Here is a 19,902-nt window from a genome sequence, read left to right as displayed (position 1 = left end):
AAGTTGTTCGTTGATAAATATTGCATTGAATCTGATCTTTACTGTTTCAGCTCACTTAACACATTTTGTACTTTTACACTTTCTGCCTGTTGATACGTCGCGCTGTCCAATCAGAGGCGGCCAAATTTGCATATTACAGGAAGGATTTCTGGGATAGCATTGAGTTTACAGTTCAGAGGGATCTGGCTTCTTTAGACGCTGTCTTCTTAAAACTGAATAAATATTTAAAAAGAGCCAAATGAGCCAGTCTTTTGAACGGCTCTTTTCAAAGAACGGATCACAAAGATGCGGATCCCATCAAAGAGCCATAAATCCCATCTCTACTAGCGCGCCCTGCCCGCGCTGGTTCTTTGGGGGAGGAAGGCAGAGGACTCTGGCTGTGCGGGGCGTGGCATTACAGTCTAGCTGCTATCGTTTTTCTAAGCAAAGTCTCTGTTCCAAGTTCCTGGCAGTTTCAAAAACTTATGAAAAACCTACATCATGTCACAGAACGTTAATCTCGCAATAAAAAAAAATTATCGCCGTTAAAATTGAGTCAAGTTAACGCGTTAATAACGCGACATTTTTGACAGCACTAATAAATATTTATATATATATATATATATATATATATATATATATATATATATATATACAGGTAGTCGTCGACTTACGACTGTGTTTGTTAACGACTGACCGGTCATAAACCGATCTGGTCGTAAGTCGGCCTATGTTAAATGAACGCAAGCATATTGTGATGTGTAATGATATTGTAATCATCTTAAAGTCTTATTTTATCAACATTTTCTTATTTCATTACCTTGGCTCATTATTTGGTTTAAGTCAAACACTGCATACTACACTGCGTACAGTACAATTCGTTTAATATGTGCAAAACAATATGAAATACAGGTGTGAAAAATAGAAAACATTTTAGTTTGAAACATACCAAAATACAAATGTAAAACACAGCAAAATACAAAACTTAGTGACCGCTGGCATCACTGGTGCTTGGCTGTGGGTCGTCTACGTCATCATCAGCTGTTGCAGCGCTCGGGCTGGCGGGAGGATTTGCTCGTTTCATAAACCAGGAGCTGGGGCGGAAACTGTTGTACGCGGCGAGAGGCGCTGCCAGGAGCTGGGGCGGAAACTATCGTACGCTCAGCTAGCTCAGCTGCGAAACACTTGCCAGTCATAACCAGATGGTCGTAAAGTCGATCGGTCGCAAGTTGCATAGGTTATAAGTCGACGACTACCTGTATATTTATTTATTTTATTATTTTTTTTTGGTGGCACGGTGGTGTAGTGGTTAGCGCTGTCGCCTCACAGCAAGAAGGTCCGGGTTCGAGCCCCGTGGCCAGCAAGGGCCTTTCTGTGCGGAGTTTGCATGTTCTCCCCATGTCCGCGTGGGTTTCCTCCGGGTGCTCCGGTTTCCCCCACAGTCCAAAGACATGCAGGTTAGGTTAACTGGTGACTCTAAATTGACCGTAGGTGTGAATGTGAGTGTGAATGGTTGTCTGTGTCTATGTGTCAGCCCTGTGATGACCTGGCGACTTGTCCAGGGTGTACCCCGCCTTTCGTCCGTAGTCAGCTGGGATAGGCTCCAGCTTGCCTGCGACCCTGTAGAACAGGATAAAGCGGTTAGAGATAATGAGATGAGATATGTATATTTTTTTGCTGTACATGATGTAGACACAGTTTGGCTGTCAACAGCTGCCACTAACGACTTCTAGTCCTACATTTGTTTGCGATCAGCTACTGGAGGAAGTGCTCTCAGATCAACTCTGGGGCCTGCAAGATGTGTTCTGTAACCACAGACTAACAACACATAAATATACACACGCTCTCTCTCTCGCTCTGTGTCTCTCTCTCTTGCTGTTTCTCGCTCTGTGTCTATCTCTCTCTCGCTCTCTTGCTTTCTCTCTCGCTCTGCCTCTCTCTCGCTGTCTCTCACTTTCTCTCTCTCGCTCTCTTGCTCTCTCTCTCTCTCACATTCTCTCCTCTCTCACTTTCTCTCCTCTCTCTTGCTTTTTGTCACTTTCTCTCTCTCGCTCTCTCACTCTCTTTTTCTCTCTCTCGCGCTCTCTGTCTCTCTCGCTCTCTCTTTCTCTCACTCTGTCTCTCACTCTCTTGCTTTTTCTCTCTCTTGCTCTCTCTCACTCTCTCTTGCTCTCTTGCTTTCTCTCTCGCTCTTGCTTTCTCTCTTGCTCTCTCTCACTCTGTCTCTTGCTCTCTCACTTTCCCTCTCTCTCTCCTCTCTCTCTCTCTCACACTCACACACACACACACACACACACACACACACACACACACACACACACACACACACACACACAGATGCAAGGACACACCTGCCCTCTGCCCCTTGGCCCAGCCTCGAGGGTTGCTAACACAAATACACCCTATCCTTCCGTACTTTTTGGCTGTTTGTATCTCCAGGGCAGTTCTTCCTGTTCAGGCAAATAAATAAACAAGATTAATACAAGTCACTGTACCACCCAGTCACTTTTTTTTCCAGCAGGATTTTTTTTTGAATGAACATATTTACTTCCAGATCTTGAAATGTAATATTTCAAGCCAGCTTTAGACCGCGGTGAACAAAATGGATTTGTACTTGATTTTTTTTTTCTCTTGGAAAAAAAAAAAATCAAAAAGGTGACAGTACATCCCGTAGCATTAATTCAGCTTCCACTTCAGCCTCTTTTAAGAATCGGTTATTCCTTCAGGCTAGGCCTCTTCAGTGTTAACCGAATCCTCTCCAGCGCTAAATAAAACGCTATGGGGAGTAACTGGTGAGGTTTGGGAGTGCGCAGTACTTCTCAGTGGAACCGATATCGCATAGGTAGCCTGGGGGCGAACGGGAGACATGTTAGCACAGCCGAGCCTGTCTTTCCCAATCACATCAACTTTGTGTTTGTTTTATTAATAAGGCGCATTCCTGCGGGCTGACGCAAGGCTGTCGAAACAGCCTTTACAGGGACTTGTGCAAATAAATCTGCATAAAGCTTTTTCACACCGTGAGTGTGAAAAAGTTGTGAAACGCTAAAAAAAAAACATTGTGTACTTTCGTATACATTCGATTTAAAATGTACTGAATAAAGTATGCACTAAAAATACTTAAAAGTATCCAGTAGATTCAAAATCAGTCTCTAGAGTTGACCAGTAGAATTCGTCTATTTTCATTTCAGTTTCTGGTTTCCTGACTCGAGTAGGATTTAGTTGTTGTTTCGTGTCTACCTAAACAGAATGATGCAGCGGTGCTTTAGCCCTTTCGTCTGCCAGCGCTCACATCGTCTTCTGTACGGATCAGCTTCAAAGCTTCAAATTTCATACTAATTCCATCACACGTCTCGTAGAGATCATGTATCTAACTAGCCGAGCTGAATCCATCCAGCAGCTGCTTCATCCACAGTAGCTGCAATGCATTCTGGAACTTGAGAAACGTAGCTCTTGCGCTTTTGTTTTTAGGATCTATCAGTGAATAAAACCTGGAAACAGCTAGTCAAAATGACACCTGATACTATTGTTGTGTTGGAGATCACATTTCATCCCTTAAGGCAACCTTCGTTCTTGAAAAAGAAAGCAAGACTACTAAGCATTATTTAGACATGGTTGGGTTTGGTATCCAGACAAACTATTGAAACGGGAAACTTTTTGAGTCATGGTCTTTTGAGCGTTTTTGGAAAGTCAAAATAATACTTTCCGCCTCGAGCCTGCAGAGAAGAGCCCGTAGAAGGCAACGCAGAGAAGGTGGAAAGAATGAAAGAGAAAGCAAAAGAGAGAAAGAAAAAAAGAGAAAATGACGGCAAGCCAACATGGATGATGAACCCGCAGGCTGTATATCATTTTCATAAACACGGTCAAACTTGACATCGTGACCACGCGACATTTTGGAGGTATTTTTGGAGATATTCTTGTCGTGGAGCAAAGCAGCAGCGAATTCATTTGTCGCTGATTCAGTGCATGATTCAGGGCAGCGATTCAATTCAATCTTGAGAACTGATGATGAACAGTGTCATTTTTTTTACTGCGACTCGATCCAGCCAAAGATCAACTCGAGTAAGTGCAAATATGTCTCCTATTTCTGATGAGCAGATCGGTTGATATGCATGCACTGTAGTGCATACACACGAAACATGACCGAGCAGTTTCTTCCAGAGTTAAAAGTGTTTTCCTCAAAAATAGTTAATTTTGCTCTATTTTGAGTTTAGAGAGTGAAATTTGGAGTTGGACTGGGAGCAAAATTACAGAGTAATTGTCAGAGTAACAGAGTTGGTTGTGGCTCTGAACTGAGTAAAATAGTACCAGAGTTAATTTCAAGACACGCTGAATAGAGTAAAATTAAAAAAAAAAAATGCCAGATAAACGAAGCTGTTGTAAAAAGCAGGTTGTGATGTGTGTAAAAAACATGACCTTACCCATTGTGATGAACCATTTTGATCACTTGACCTGATGGGATTAAGAGTTGGCAGTGAAAGTGGTTTTCACTCTTCTCATTGAATGGAATGGAAATTTTTACCCTTCTCATTGAATACCCTTCCCACTGCCAACCCTTTATCCCAAACAATAGTACATCATTTTTGATGGCCAGTTAATTGTCCAAATCAATGGAGCAGGTTTAAGTTTTTGTGCTTGATCCATTCCTAAGACTGAACAGAATTACCTCAAGTGACCAAAACGGTTCGTCACAATGGATAAGGTAGGGCTGTGCAATTAATCGAATTTTGATCACGATTTCGATTTTTGTGTCAAACGATCTCAAAATTCATATAATCGAGTTGAAACGATTATTTTGCCATTTGTCAGGGACGCGCACACGCAATACATTTCCTTCCCGCGGGCCCATGCACAGACTTGCCGACAACACTCACGCGGCAGAAGCAGTGTGTGTGTCTCTATGGCTCTCCACTCACGCAGCTGAAAGGAGGAGAGATTGTGAATTGTTTGGCGCAAGGTAGGCTCGCAAGATGACAGAAGGAGGGCAGAATCGGTTGGTCGACAAAAAGGGACGAAAAACGTCTGTAATATGGCATCACTTTGGATTCGAAGAATCCGACGTGGAACAGAAGCGCATCGTGTGTAAGATTTGCAATAAGGTAGTGTCTGCGCCTCTTGGCAACACTACAAACCTCTTCAACCACCTGAAACTGAGCCATAAAGTTATTCACGATGAAACAATAAAAAACAAACAAAAAGATAAAGCCGATGCCGCCACAACCAGCAAGACAATGCAGCCATCCATTTCAGCCACTCTCTACAATGCCACTCCGTATGCCATGAGTTCGGAGAGGCACAACGCACTCACAGCATCCATCGGATATTATTTAGCCAAAGACATGCAACCTATTACATTTGTTTTTCTCTGTCTTATGTCAAAAGAATATTTTTATTTTGTTTTATACATCGCAAACTTAAGTTTTTCTAGACTATATTTATTTTCAGTTTGAAAGAAAGGTGAACGTAAATGATCAATAACAAAGAGGTTTTTTTTGGTTTTAAAGAGAAATGCTGAATAAATGCATTGTTTCAAAAAATCGTTTGAATAATCGTGATTTCAATATTGACTGAAATAATCGTGATTATTATTTTTTTCCATAATCGAGCAGCCCTAGGATAAGGTCATGTTTTTTTCACACATTCCAACACGGTTCTAAAACTGCTTTTTACAACATCTTCATTTATCTGTTATTTTTTTAAAAGTACAATCATGACACACATACTACATAGATATTACCGTAGTTGAACTTGTGCTGAATACAAAACAGTCACATGACTTTGGAAATACTGCTTAGATTTGTTGAAATCAACAACATCATCAGAGCATGCCAAAATCATTAGAGTGCCAGAAATTACCCTCAGACCCCAGAGGGTTAGACCAGTCTGTCAGCATTATGTTATGACATGCATAACATGCTATTTGTATAGTTTTAGCATGCATTTTGCTAAAATAAATATCGATAGTTCAGTTTTCTGGTAATTATATTTTATATTTATCTCCCACTCACGACTGTTTCGCCTTTGCTTAGCAATTTATTTATTTATTTTTTGTTGAACCACTGCGTTTTGCTTCTTCGAGTCAGCTCGATCTCTATACACTTGCCTCATTCTGTCATTCTGGCAGACTAGCCGTTTGCGGTGATTGTCTTCTGGAGCAGAACTAGATTTGAAATCTTGGCTCAGCTCGCAAATCCAAAGCTGGATCCTCGAGGAGCTCACAGTCAGCTGTAGAGATGTCCGTATATAACTCCTCACGCACGGCTCTGTCCAAACTCCATCTTAATACCTCTGCAAGACCCAAGAGATCGAGCAAACTTTACTGATCGAATCTTTGTCCATCTCTGCAAAAGGTCAGGATTCAACGTTGAAGTTTTGAGTTATTATGTTTGAATCTTTTATAACGTGGACATTTTTTTTTTCTTCACAATTTTCTTGGATGTCTCACTGAACATCGTTGCCCAAAGCAACAAGAAAAGTAGGGATCAGGGGGAAAGAGGTTATGCTCCTTGCTTTTGCCTCTTTTATCTAGCGTGGAGGGAATGGCTAACTTGGGAATATCCAAAATTTGTTAAGGGCTTGATTTGACGGCCACCAGAGAGAGAGAGAGAGAGAGAGAGAGAGAGATATTTTAGATGCCTGGGTAGGCGTCTGCTTGCAGCAAATAAGGAAAGCAAATGTTTAATTCTGGGAAGAACAACATTTAAACATGAATGATACAAATTGTGGTTGGTTTCATCATTTCCTGAGCTTGGTTTTTTCCCCCCTCTATGATACTTCCCTAAAATGCAATGTGTGTTTAAAGAAAGAAAATAAAAATCTGTAAAGCTGTTACTTTTTTTTTTTTCCTGCAGTTGTGCACTTTTTGGAAACAGACCTCGGACCAGGTATTTATTCCCTGGTTGCCCCTTCGCCTTAGCAACTCTCGGTATCAGCAATATAAACAGGCGGCTTTTACCAGGCGGTTAGGAGCGCTTTCAGGATTGCTCACTGCAGCCGCCGTACTTGCAGAAACAGGATAGAGAATGAATCATGGGCCCCTCCACCCTTTTGCGTAAGTGCCAAAGAAAATCTGCTGATAGGAGAAGTTTGGGGGGAAAAAAGGAGTTAGAAATTAAAAAAGCTTGCAGCGCGTGGACGAATGTGTTACATTACCAGAAGAAGGCTCGCTTTTTTTTTTTTTAACTTATAGCAACCTGATTGATTTTGACTCCCTGAAGCAAAGGCAAGTTCAGTCCCATTTTCCCTCCAATTAAAAGGCATATGTACATTTTTATTTGCTCAGTTTCTCACCCCCCCCAGCCTCGCAAACACATTCTTTATCTCTTAGATCTGAAGAAGAATCCCCCCCTCCACAACCTCTCTCTTTTTTTCCCTCCTTCTCTCCTGCGCTTTACACCCCTGGGAGGAGGAATGCATCTTTCAATATTCTTGAAGGTCAAAGTTCAGCTGGAAGAGGGGAGGGCTCGAACGAGACCCGGCAAGCCTTGGCACCGGCTGAGGCTGCCAAAAACAATTACAAGACTCGACAAAACCACCGTCTCACAGTCGTAATCAGCGGTTCGCAACTGCTGATTTATTGGGCTGGTTTTTTTTTTTCCCTCTTCACGACCTCCCATTATGGCTGCGATCTTTGCCCATTACCGAATATGACAAGGCTTCCTTCCCATACTTACACCTTGGGCTGCTTCTGTCATGCTGCCTGATCTGTGTACGTTTTCCAAGCTTCTTGGAAAGTGGAAGCTCCGCTTTATCACGCTCTTTGAATTACAATTTAGCGGCATAGAAGATCTTGTGTGTTGGTGTTGAAGCGAGAACAGGAGGGTAGAAAGAGAGCAGGGAGAACAAAAATGAGACGAGCGCGCTGGTGTGAAGAGGTGGCCAGTTATCAGCTGTATTAAACTTCTTGATAAAACTCAGGGGTGGATAAATCAGTAGCCTGGGATAAGCAGATTACATATTCGCGCTATCAGTTTTTCACTCACAGTTGCCTGGCGGACAAGATAAAAGGAAAAAAACTCTATACAAAACCAGGAAAAAAAAATCTGTATTCGATTTGTTTGTTGAAATGTAACACAGAGATTGGTTTATATAAGCCCTGTTCACACGGCACATATTTGCATCGATGCTGCACCGATGTATTTTGTTGCGATATATCTTACACCGGTGTAAATTTTGTGGAGCGTTCACACGTCACAACCCTGCTTACTAGAGAGAAGCGTGTTAGCACCGGTGCAGCCCCACTTGCGTTCACACGGCAGTTTCTGCGACCGTGCAATAGTAGCAAAAACTTTATAATTTCCTTTGATAGTAATAAAGTTTTGATATCATTTCCTTTTATTATTATCATTTCCTATCATTATTACTATCATTTCCGATAGTAATAATGCGGAAATGAAATATGCGCATGCGTGAAAATGTACTTCCTTTTCCCGGTTGTCATGGCATCATCAAGCGCCGGGAAAACAACGTGGATGAAGACACCAGTGTTGCCAGATATTGCTGACTTTTTCCAGCCCAAAATATGTTCAAATCCACCAAAATGCACTTAAAACTGACAATCTGGCAACACTGGAAGACACGCAGTTCTGTTGTTGTTGATATTCGCCATTTTGGAAGCGCAAAATACCAGGATGCAAATTATGCAATGCCCGTATGTAATCAACTCTCCTCACGCGTAGCGAGTCTACCCCTGTAGCGTTCAGACGTCCCATTTTATATCGGTGCTGCCCCGCAAACTAGCATTTACTCCGGAGTAAATTTCTTAAACCACCTCCCGAGCAGGGTTAGATTTGCACCGGTTTAAGCAGCTTTCAGGGGCTACACCGGTGTAACTTTGTACCGTGTGAACGCTCTACCGGGGCAGCCCCGGTGCTACACCGGAGTAAAAGTTGCCGTGTGAACACCCCTATATTGTTTTACCATGGTCCTGCTCCGAACAGTACTCTTTAACAAATCTTGACACTTCGAACACGAAGCAAGGACACGTCCTGGCTGTTAGGAGGACTTTTTTTTTACTCGATATATATAAGCTTGAATGGATGGCATTCAATATGAATAGATGTTGAAACAAAACTGAGTTAAATCGAGTAAACTTTAACTTGAATGCGAGCATAAAGCACTGTCACGTTTATCACATTTAGCCACTTTATAGACGCAAGTCAGACTCTGATAATCTCTTCATTTCAGCTCATAGCTGAAATGCTAGCCAAAGACTTTCTGACTTTTTTGTCGAAGGCACAACGACGAAAATGCTATGCTTAATCACGACAGACATTATCGAGATACAATAATGCCGCTTTTCCACTACCAACGCGGCTGAGTTGGGCTGAGCCGTGCCGTGCTGAGTTGGGCTGAGTCGAGCTGAGCGGGGCTGTTGGAGTTGCATTTCGACTACAACCGCGCTGAACCATGCTGGCTGGAAGTGGGTGGACACATTGGGTGGAGTTAGTGAAAGTGGGTGGACGTCAGGTGATGTCGTTAAGCGGCGCAAACAGTGACATCAGTGATCTTTTAAGCGGTAGTCTCACGACCCGGAGAGTAAACAATAAACATGGAGGACATGGAGTCGTTAGTGTTGCTGGTCTTGGTGCTGTGGCTTGTTGTCACCGACAACGCCAACAGATACTGGCAAGAGCGTATAGATGAGGCGAGGCGCATAAGGCTTCATAATTCTCGTAATTCGTAATTCTCCTTCTTCCGGGTTTATGGTGTTTACAGATCCCAGCGTGCTCGCGGGGTGTGTGTGGGCATGTGAGGACACTCCTCCTCACCAATCAGTGCACAGGGGAGTGTCTCCTCACGCCCCTAGCCCCACTCAGCTCGGTTTGGCTCGCTTCAGCCCCACTCCAAAACCGTGCGAGTTTTGGGGGCTGAGTAGGGCTGAAGCGAGCTGAGTCGTGCTGTTCTTAGATAGTCGAAATGCGAGCCGTGTCGGGCTGAAGTGAGCTGAAGCGAGCTGAAGTGAGCTGAAAAAGGGTAGTGGAAAAGGGCCATAAAAGCTGTAGCTCTTTAACGTCGCCCCTTATCTACTGATTTCGTTTTTATTTTTCTTCGGGCGGCATGGTGGTGTAGTGGTTCGCACTGTTGCCTCACAGCAAGAAGGTTCTGGGTTCGAGCCCAGCAGCCGACGGGGGGCTTTCTGTATAGAGTTTGCATGTCCTCCGTGGGTTTGCTCTGGTTTCCCCTACAGTTCAAAGACATGCGGTTGGGTTAACATGGGGCAGCCATGGCCTGAGGTTGGTGCCCTAGAGCAAGGCACCTAACCCTTAACTTCTCCCTGGGTGCTGTAGTGTTGCTCACTGTTCTGGGTATGTGTGTGTGTTCACTGCTTCAGATGGGTTAAATGCAGAGGAGGAATTTCACTGTGTGCTTGAGGGTACGTGTGACAAATAAAGGCTGCTTGGTTTGTTTTATGGTTTGTCCAGAATGTCCACCCTGATTTCCAAACGTGTTCTGGTGCAGCATAGACGCAAGAATCATCACCGTGAAACCGGATCGTTTCCATATCGAATCCCGGGCAGATTTACATTGCTTTATTTATTCACGTCCTATATTTTCCCATGAAAGAAACGAATGACCGCTGTATGACTGGCGTTGCTTCACGGCTTGCCTTCGAGGTTTATCCAAACTCAAACCACCCTCATATTGGTTTGCAGGCCTCTATAGCTCCGGATACACCGGCATCCCTTTCAGTCATGCCATCTAAGCATGAACGCTTCATTTGCCCGCTGTTAGCAGCCAAACTTTCACCAGGTGGCTTTGACTGACACGCTTTATGAACCTTGCGCCGTGATGAAAGTTCTGAAATCTGATTCAGCCTTTGCGTTTCAGGTGCCTCCCAAGAGTCAGAACGTCCTTTTTTTTTTTTTGTGTGTGTGTGTGTGTGTGTGTGTGTGTGTGTGTGTGTGTGCACTTACAGTGCTTTAGACAAGTTGCTCTCTATCTTTTAGCTCTGCAGCTGTTGTTGTGGCTGGCCACATGTGCCAGATAGCACCGTGTACCGATAAATCCGCTCCCACAACAAACACAGCCCCATTTTATACTCTTTATTCCCTGTATTTATTCTTCTTCTTAAATGAATATGTACTGGATTTCTCCAAGACGAGACGTCAAGCCCTCACCTGCTATCATGTTTTGTTTTGGGTCGTTTTTTTTTTTCCCCTCCACCATCTTCTCGTCTCTGTCACAACAGTGTTTTCCACTAATGAAACATTTGCCCCTCATTCCCAGGAGCTAATCATTGCTCAGATGCCTGCGTGGCATTTTGTTCGACAAGCCCGGGGTTGCACAGACACAAAGGCATAAACAAAACCAAACAAAACTTTTATTTTTAAAACTGGAAGAGGCAGAAAGACGAGCTCGTGCTTGTTATTAGGGGAGGCGCGGGTCGCGTTCACACATTTGAAGGTTTTGTTATGTATCTTGCACTCCAGCAGCTCTCTTCGTCTCTCTCTCCCACGCTCTTCCCTTTGCTTCTTAACCTCTACTACTGCTTTTTTTTCTTCTTCTTCTAAAAAAAAAAAAACAAAACACTAGGTTTGTTTTTTTATGTGTTTGGCAATTGATTTTAATTAAAAGGGACCTTTGGTGTTGGTGCAGCACATGCATCAAAACTCCGAGTCTCAAAAGATGTCTCAAAGTGAGACGGGACTCAGAAATAGAGCTGATTTTATGCATGTGTGGTAATATTTATTATTTATTTATTTATTTTGTGTGTGTGTGTGTGGAAAGAAGTACGACAATCGCAGTTTGAGGTCTCTGATTAACACACCGGTACAGGAGTATTCTCGAACCAAACATCTGTAAGAGCTTCGAGTCGGTTTTGAAGTTTTCCTCGTTTTTTTTTTTCACCAATCTGTGTGGGACACTAAGAGGCTCAGGTGGTGTCCGGTTCGAGCGACAGCCAGTCAATTTGTTTACTAAGAAATTTCAAGGCTGGCAGATGTGACACCTTGTGTCGCGTTCTTTAGAAATGCCAGAGAAGTACACATTCTCAACAGCCACAATGAATATTGTTTGTGTTTCTCCCTGGCAGTTAGATTTAGTGTGTTTGCATGGTTTTGTTGCAAAACTTGTTTGCTTGCCGAGACATGAACATGCCCAGAGCTATAACTTAAGCAACTGCAATCATTCATGGTCATTTAGTCTTTGTTTGGTTTAACCCTCCTCTCTCGTTCTTTTTCTCTTTCTCTCTCTCACTGTCCTCGTTCGATCAGGTGCCACGTGATGATGGTAGAATCAGCAACTGAGACCATTCGAACAGCGTCCTCCAACCAAAACGGAGTCAGCAGCCTGACCAGCCAATCAGAGGGTGGAGGAAGAGAGGGCGGTTCCAACGGTGACGCCAATGGGGAGATCAGCCCCGTGGATTTACTGCACCTTCAACAGCAGCAGGTGTGTGTGTATGTGTGTGTGTGTGTTTTTTTTTTTAATGAGATTTTAAAAAAATAAATAAATCCAGGAAGACTGTTAGTTGCTGGTAGTTGTGTCTTGTGCAATTTCTTCGCTTGTGTAATGTATAAATACCCGAGTGGTTTTATGAGAAGCAAACCGTGCAGTTTACATTACACAGTGGATTTCATAGAAAATATTGCGCAAGTTCACTATCACATGTTCACGTGTACACTGTGGATTTCCTCATCCCGCAGGTTAGCTATTATCACTGGCTTATCTTAGGCGAATAGTAAGTAAATATCCTACATTTGGCAAACATTCACATTTCTAAAGACGCTGATATGAGCCAGTGCACGTCTGTAGTTTCGATATAGCTTCGCCGTTTTGAAAACGATACAAACATATTCAGCAAGTAAACATATTCCAAATATCTAACGTGCTCCGTCACCAGAACAGGTTCTCGTCTTGCTGATGATCCAAACCTAATACTGTCCATGGATGGATCAATGATAAATCTGGTTGCTTGTCCAGCTCTAATGCGCTGTCCAGTCTCATGTTTTGGTTTTCCCAGAAACCTCACTGACTCGGTTAACTTATATCTTATATTTGTAGCTTATATACTGTAATGAGGCATATCAGGTGGAAATTCAAATTCAGTCCAATCCAAATTGCTTGAAACCGCTCTCACTGAATTCAGAATTGAACGCAGAACAACATACGTTTTACAAAATTAAAATACGTTTATCCGTTCTTGAGATATTACAAATCAAAGATTGAAGAAAAAAACCCGGCTTAATTTGTAGAAAACTGACGTAGTATTCTGTACGAGGATCACATGGTCCAAAATGGGCCTCATTGACCAATGAGATTAAAAGTTTTTTCTTAATAACTTCTTTATTTTTCAAGATATTTACATGGAAATTGGCAGGCACACAGATGGTTGTATACCGAATACAAAGTTTGAAAAATCAGTAAAAACCAATCACGCAAATTAGTATTTAATTTGTATGAATTATGCTAATTCGGAAAAACATTAAATCGGTACACTCTCTTCTTCAAAGTTTCACCAAAAGGCTTTATAAAGCTGATCTTAACTCATTTATACATCACAAAGAAGGAGAAATCAGCATTGGTTATAAAAGATGCATAAATAAATAAGCACTGGATGTCATTCACATCTACCATTCTGTATCAAAATAAAAAAGTAAAGAAAGATTATTTCTAATATCCGCTTTGTGCTCTGTAGGCCTTTGTATTTCTCAAAAGTAAGGCCTACTAGTGTTTATATGAAATAATATAAATGATTATTTCGATTAATATTCACAGCTTTCAAGGCGAACCTCGAAAAAAACTGCGTGAGTCACAGCCAATAAACAATTTCAGTTAATTTAACTGAAATCGACACTCGCATTTCTGACTTCCGGTTCTTTTAAATCTCATTCCGACCACTAAGATCTCAATATTTTTCATCAAAACGACTCCAGTTATACTCTAAAACAGTTATTTATTTGCATGAATCAGTTCGACATGAAAAAAATAAGTAGGTAAAGCTATGAAAACTCACTTCAAAGTCTCCCGTGAATCATAACATCAAAACTAGCAGATGGAAAATTTTGCTGAATGCTTCATCAGAGAGGGTGAGAGCGAGACAACATCCCTATAAAAGTTATCTGATTGATATTCCCGAGTAATCCAGTTGGAAACTGATCAGAAGAGAGAGAGAGAGAGAGCCTGAGCGCTTTCCCGTGACTCAAAGAGAAAAGCACCGGCAGTTTTCCGACGTCCCGCGAACAGAGCATCTCATCTCATCTCATTATCTCTAGCCGCTTTATCCTTCTACAGGGTCGCAGGCAAGCTGGAGCCTATCCCAGCTGACTACGGGCGAAAGGCGGGGTACACCCTGGACAAGTCGCCAGGTCATCACAGGGCTGACACATAGACACAGACAACCATTCACACTCACATTCACACCTACGGTCAATTTAGAGTCACCAGTTAACCTAACCTGCATGTCTTTGGACTGTGGGGGAAACCGGAGCACCCGGAGGAAACCCACACGGACACGGGGAGAACATGCAAACTCCGCACAGAAAGGCCCTCGCCGGCCCCGGGGCTCGAACCCGGACCTTCTTGCTGTGAGGCGACAGCGCTAACCACTACACCACCGCGCCGCCCGAACAGAGCATGAACTCTGTTATACCAACTTCAACCTGCCGTTACTCCCAAAGTACTGAACAGATCTTAGCGATACAAGTTTCTTTGGAAAGCAGAGCTTATACGCTTTTTACTGATAGTATTCGTGATAGAAAATATTCAAGAGTTAAGCAATGACAGATTCGGAAACTCAGATGAGCGTCTGCACGGACAGTTTTCACACCACGGCCAGCGAGCGTCTACTGTAATAACATACAGAAGTCTAGTTATCTAGTTTGGTAAATTAGTACGGAGTAAGAAAAAGGACTGTGTGTAGCTTATCTTCTCTTGACAAAATTCCCCCCATGTGGACCCCTACCAATTCCAACCCAACAGCTACCAAGCAGGGAGCATAAGAAGGCTTACACATGCTTCATCCATGACACGTCAAGCCAAAGGCACTCCCGATTCCCTCAGGTCGCTCCGATTAATGAGAACCAGAGCGTACGTTCCAGAGTATGGCATCATCAGGATTCGATCTCACCATCGCCCGATGGTAGCATGAATGCTTTTCTGTTGTGCCAAAGGTTTTAACATAGCACAATGCTGTCAGCAGGAAGTCATTGGCCAGTGTTTTTTTTTTTGCGATGGGCTGTAGGATTCTGTCCTCACATCATAAAATAATTTTTGCGTCTCTGTTTTGTTTGATGTTTAACTGTGTGAAGCTGAAGCTACAGTTACAGCGTTGAGGTGTACTGGATCGCCGTGAAACGCATTAGGTTTCAACATAAAGACGAAAGGTCTTAAATTCGCAAACAAAGATATTAAACGTACTTTTTAGTTGCTTCCTGAATAGCTATGAATAATAAGGTGTATTTTCTTGTCCTGCTGCCCAGGTTAATGGTTTATCCAACCCAGTATTATAAACACCAGAACAAATTGTGCTGTGTTTTGGACTCCTGGCCATATAATCTCTTTTAGTCCTGTATTATGGTTAATAAAAGCAACGGAGGAACCAAGGAACCTAGATTTGCACGTCGGTTCCTGTCCAGTTGCTTATCGATCGCTCCAGTCCCAGACCACAGTGTAATTCTGTTAATGCTCTCAATAGCTTGTTGCTCTAGATGACACGTCAGCACGAATAATGTTGCACCCTGATCTGTTTTCTGCTCTGGCCCATGCGTCAGTGTCTCCCCTGTCCAGCACGTCAGCTGGAATTTCCTCACTGCTTCCCGGACCTTCTTGGCTGAAATACTTTCACTTTTCGCTCACACCATCCCCTTGAACACAGGCCAGGCATTCTCATCCGGCCAACAGAAGCCGCGCTGTGATTTCGATAGCACGAGAGTAAAGCCGCGAGCTTTGTCCGTGAAACTTTGCTGGCAAGCTTTCAGCCAAACAGCGATGTTGGCCTCACTGGTTTGCTTTCTGAAGTAACGTCAGTAAGTAATTGTGATATTATTGAGGCAAAGCGCTGCAAATGCGTGAGTCACAGCAAAGACGAGCATATGCGCTCGGATAACACCGAGCGACTGCAGATTGATCAGCGTCTGTTAGCTGGCTGCAGACAGCCAGAAAGTTTAAAAGTTACCAGATGCCCTTTAGTGTGAGGACCTCTGCCGAAAAACAGAAAAAGAGAGAGAGAGAGACAGAGAGAGACGGCGAAAGAGAGAGGAACAGACAACCCCCACCTCCATCGCCTACACCCCTTCACATTTCCCTGCGTCTGTAAATTGAAATAAGCAAGAGGAATTCTAATGAAGGTAATTGAAGTGAATTGCTTTTCCTCTTTGGTTCCCTTCCCCGGTTCTATCATATATGCGTATGAGTGTGTGTGTGTGTGTGTGTGTGTGTGTGTGTGTGTGTGTGGAGTCTCCCACAGAGTAAGTGAGAGGCTTTACCTCACACAAGCGGCCCTTTCTTCCACGGCAGGTCTGTGTTATTGCACCTGTGTGTGGTCACGTGAGCCAAAGCCTTTAATTAGAAAGAGAAATGGCCAGTTACTCCTACTCCAAACCATTCCCAATGTCAAACACATGCCATCCATAACCTCAGTAATTCACCTTTATCCGCTTCTCATTGCCTCGCTCACTCGCTGTTTCTGAAAAGGTAGACCGGGCCTGCTTAGCACAAATAGGTAATAATAGTGTATAGCATGGGGATGAAAACATATACTTAGAAAATACGAATAAAGTGCAAAACGATCTTACATTTTGGTCTAATTGTTTAAGTATAGCTTTACTCGCTGCACGGGTTAACGTGAGTGTCGTAAACTGTTGCAGGTGACTCCGTTTATGCTGCGTTCAGTCAAGCAGATGTGGCTTAAAGCGAGACGGCCTTTCGATTTCATAAAATCGGTGACATTTAGTTCCCTCTGAAATTCAGTCATTGTGATATATGTTTACATGAAACACATTCGCTCGTTTCGCGCAGTCAAGCAGACAGAGGAAGTCCGTGTATGTGTGTGTGTGTGTGTGTGTGTGTGTGTGTGCACGTGCAGGTTTACCTTTGACCGTGCACTGACGGTTGCATCATTCCGTCCAGAGGCGATTCTAGAGTGTTGTGGCCCCAAGCAAAAATGTCCAGGGGGCCCTTCTGACCAGTGCTCATCACCAATATGTTATAGATAATCTGACACCAATGGAAAATGTATGAAACCAAAGTTTTTTAAATTCCAAATGTGAAAATACAATGGTAAAGAACAATAAAAACAAAAATAAATAAATAAATAAATAAATAAGCCCTCGGGCCCCGACTCTCGGGGGGCCCCTGGGCCTTGCCTGTTCACAAGCTGCGCGTCTGATTCCGTCGCTAAACGAACATCCGATCACACCAAGGTGCTCGCTGAGCGCCGATATTTATTAGTTTGGTCCTGCGTTTCCTTTCCTTCGCATATAACATAACATCTTTTTCTTCTCGCTTTCTTTCTGTTACTGTAGTCGGTCTTTCACGTTTCATTCGCACACTCACATCCTCCTTTTTTCTCTCCTGTTTCAAATTTGTATCCCACAATGCCTTGCGCAAACAGGGGAAAGCCCAAGACGTCATGCATAACGTAGTATCTTGTATTGCGTCATGGTGAAGCAGGAAAAAATGGCAGAGAATTGAGGGCCACATGGCCCTAAATTCATTAATTGTTCTATTTTAGAAAACGAATAAAATTGGAAGTCTGTGATTCGAATTCAGTAGCTTTCGGTCCACTAAACAAAAATAACTAGGTGTCAGGGGAAATTATTTTTATGACCTACACTTGAAAAATCTGAAAGGCGGTGTAGCTTTAATGTTTTGAACAGAATTTTTTTTTTCTGCAATCTGGAAAGAAGAAAAACAGATTTTATGGCCAGTAGTTTTCAGAATTCTCGATGGATTTTTGTATTTTGCTATACATCCATGTTTTCCCTTTTAACAATTAATGAAATTTATTGTTTGTTTCCCCCCCCAAAAAAACCCAATTATTTCTATCCACATTCACTGGATGCGAGCAGTCGCACGCTCTGATTGGCTGCTCTACTACTAGGCTATGAGTTTTGCTGAACCAGCCGAGGACGAAATAAAAACCGTACTCGAAAAACAAACACCCCCTCCCCCCCAAAAAATACAAAAAAGCAACAAAATATGGAATGAAAGTATTTGATGTGAAGAACATATCTTTTTTATTTTTCAATAATTATTATTATCTCAGGGCGGCATGGTGGTGTAGTGGTTAGCGCTGTCGCCTCACAGCAAGAAGGTCCGGGTTCGAGCCCCGTGGCCGGCGAGGGCCTTTCTGTGCGGAGTTTGCATGTTCTCCCTGTGTCCGCGTGGGTTTCCTCCGGGTGCTCCGGTTTCCCCCACAGTCCAAAGACATGCAGGTTAGGTTAACTGGTGACTCTAAATTGAGCGTAGGTGTGAATGTGAGTGTGAATGGTTGTCTGTGTCTATGTGTCAGCCCTGTGATGACCTGGCGACTTGTCCAGGGTGTACCCCGCCTTTCGCCCGTAGTCAGCTGGGATAGGCTCCAGCTCGCCTGCGACCCTGTAGAACAGGATAAAGCGGCTAGAGATAATGAGATGAGATGAGATTATTATCTCATTTTTTCACAAATTGCTCCTGTCATTTCGCCGGTTTGTTTACATTCTTCATCTTTAAGCATTAAAAATTGTTGAATATTTTTTATCCATCATATGGATTACTACAATTTGTGGAATAGGGCTATTTACTGTATTTTTATTATTTACCATCTACTGTTTGAGCTCAAACTGAAACCGTAACTGAATAACACATTAATTAAGAAATAAAGCACGTTTAAAAATGACTTCGGTTCTCCTTTAACGATCTTTTGTCTGTTACAAAAGTAGAAAAGACTTACAATATGTAAGTTGTGCATGAATAATTACTCAAGCTTCCAGTGGAAAAAAAGAGCTGATTCCCGATTACTTGGCGTATCAAATCACGTGACACCGTTCCACAATTATCGACATCCAGATGATTATTTATAAAAAATAATCGGTACGTGCTATTGAGTTAACAAAACGTAGTTTTTATTTCAAATTTGTTTTACACAGACTTATCTTTAGGACAAAATAGCTTTTATATAAATATATCGATGTCGATGCTTACGTAAATGAGGAAGTAATTCGAGTGTTTGTAAACGAATGAATGAATGAATGAATGAATGAATTTATTTATTTATTTATTTCGAACATGTATAAAAATGTATGTAACTATTTGTACATACAAAAGAAAGAAAATGAAAAAAGTGACAAAAAAAGAATAAATAAAATAACATAAAGAGCTAAGACATTACAATACACCGCACATTGTTCGAAAAAGGAGTGGGAAGAAGTACAATACTTTTAAACAAATGAACTGATACTGGAACTCACCTTTGTAAAATTGTTTTTTATTCGTAATCGATAATTATGGACTGTCGATGATTGTAGTTGCCACTACATATTATATATAAAGCAACGTTTAGTACAAAAACAACTCTGAACAGTATATTTACCACCTGACTTTGTTGACGGAGGTTATGTTCTCGCCTCCGTTTGTTTGTCTGAACAAACCTGGCACAACTCAAAAAGTAGTGAACGGATTTGGATGAAATTTGGAGGAAAGGCGGACCATGGGCCAAGGAACAATTGATTATAATTTGATGCATATCCAGATATGTATGCGGCTCCAGGATTTTTTTTTTTATTTGGCTCTTCCCAACGTAATTCAAAAAGTAGTCAACGGATTTGGATGAAATTTGGTGTACAGCTTTAGCATTATCCTAGGTTCAAGTGATTTGATTTTGATGTTGATAATATGTGGCTTGGCAGAGGTATACACTCTACTGATTGCCCTTCTAGTTTAGGATAATTTTAGTATCATGTAATATAATCGTAATAAAATAACCGTCTGCTTATAAATACTTAA

The 19,902-nt window shown here is 42.3% G+C and overlaps 1 protein-coding gene across 6 annotated transcripts in view; it reads left to right on the top strand.

The window, feature by feature from the left end:
* Nucleotides 1–19,902, top strand: part of foxp4 (forkhead box P4) — a 276,065-nt gene that overhangs the window by 73,305 nt on the left and 182,858 nt on the right. For all 6 annotated transcript variants that reach the window (XM_060910313.1, XM_060910312.1, XM_060910309.1 and 3 more), the window contains exon 2: nucleotides 12,192–12,369. In XM_060910313.1, the coding sequence (XP_060766296.1) occupies nucleotides 12,202–12,369 (168 nt within the window). In that variant the 5' untranslated portion in view covers nucleotides 12,192–12,201. The remainder of the gene's footprint in view (nucleotides 1–12,191; nucleotides 12,370–19,902) is intronic.

The sequence above is a fragment of the Neoarius graeffei genome, chromosome 26 (assembly GCF_027579695.1).
Source record: "Neoarius graeffei isolate fNeoGra1 chromosome 26, fNeoGra1.pri, whole genome shotgun sequence".
Lineage (NCBI taxonomy): Eukaryota > Metazoa > Chordata > Actinopteri > Siluriformes > Ariidae > Neoarius > Neoarius graeffei.
Note: the sequence above shows the minus strand (reverse complement) of the source record. Positions and strands in the feature narration are given on the sequence as shown.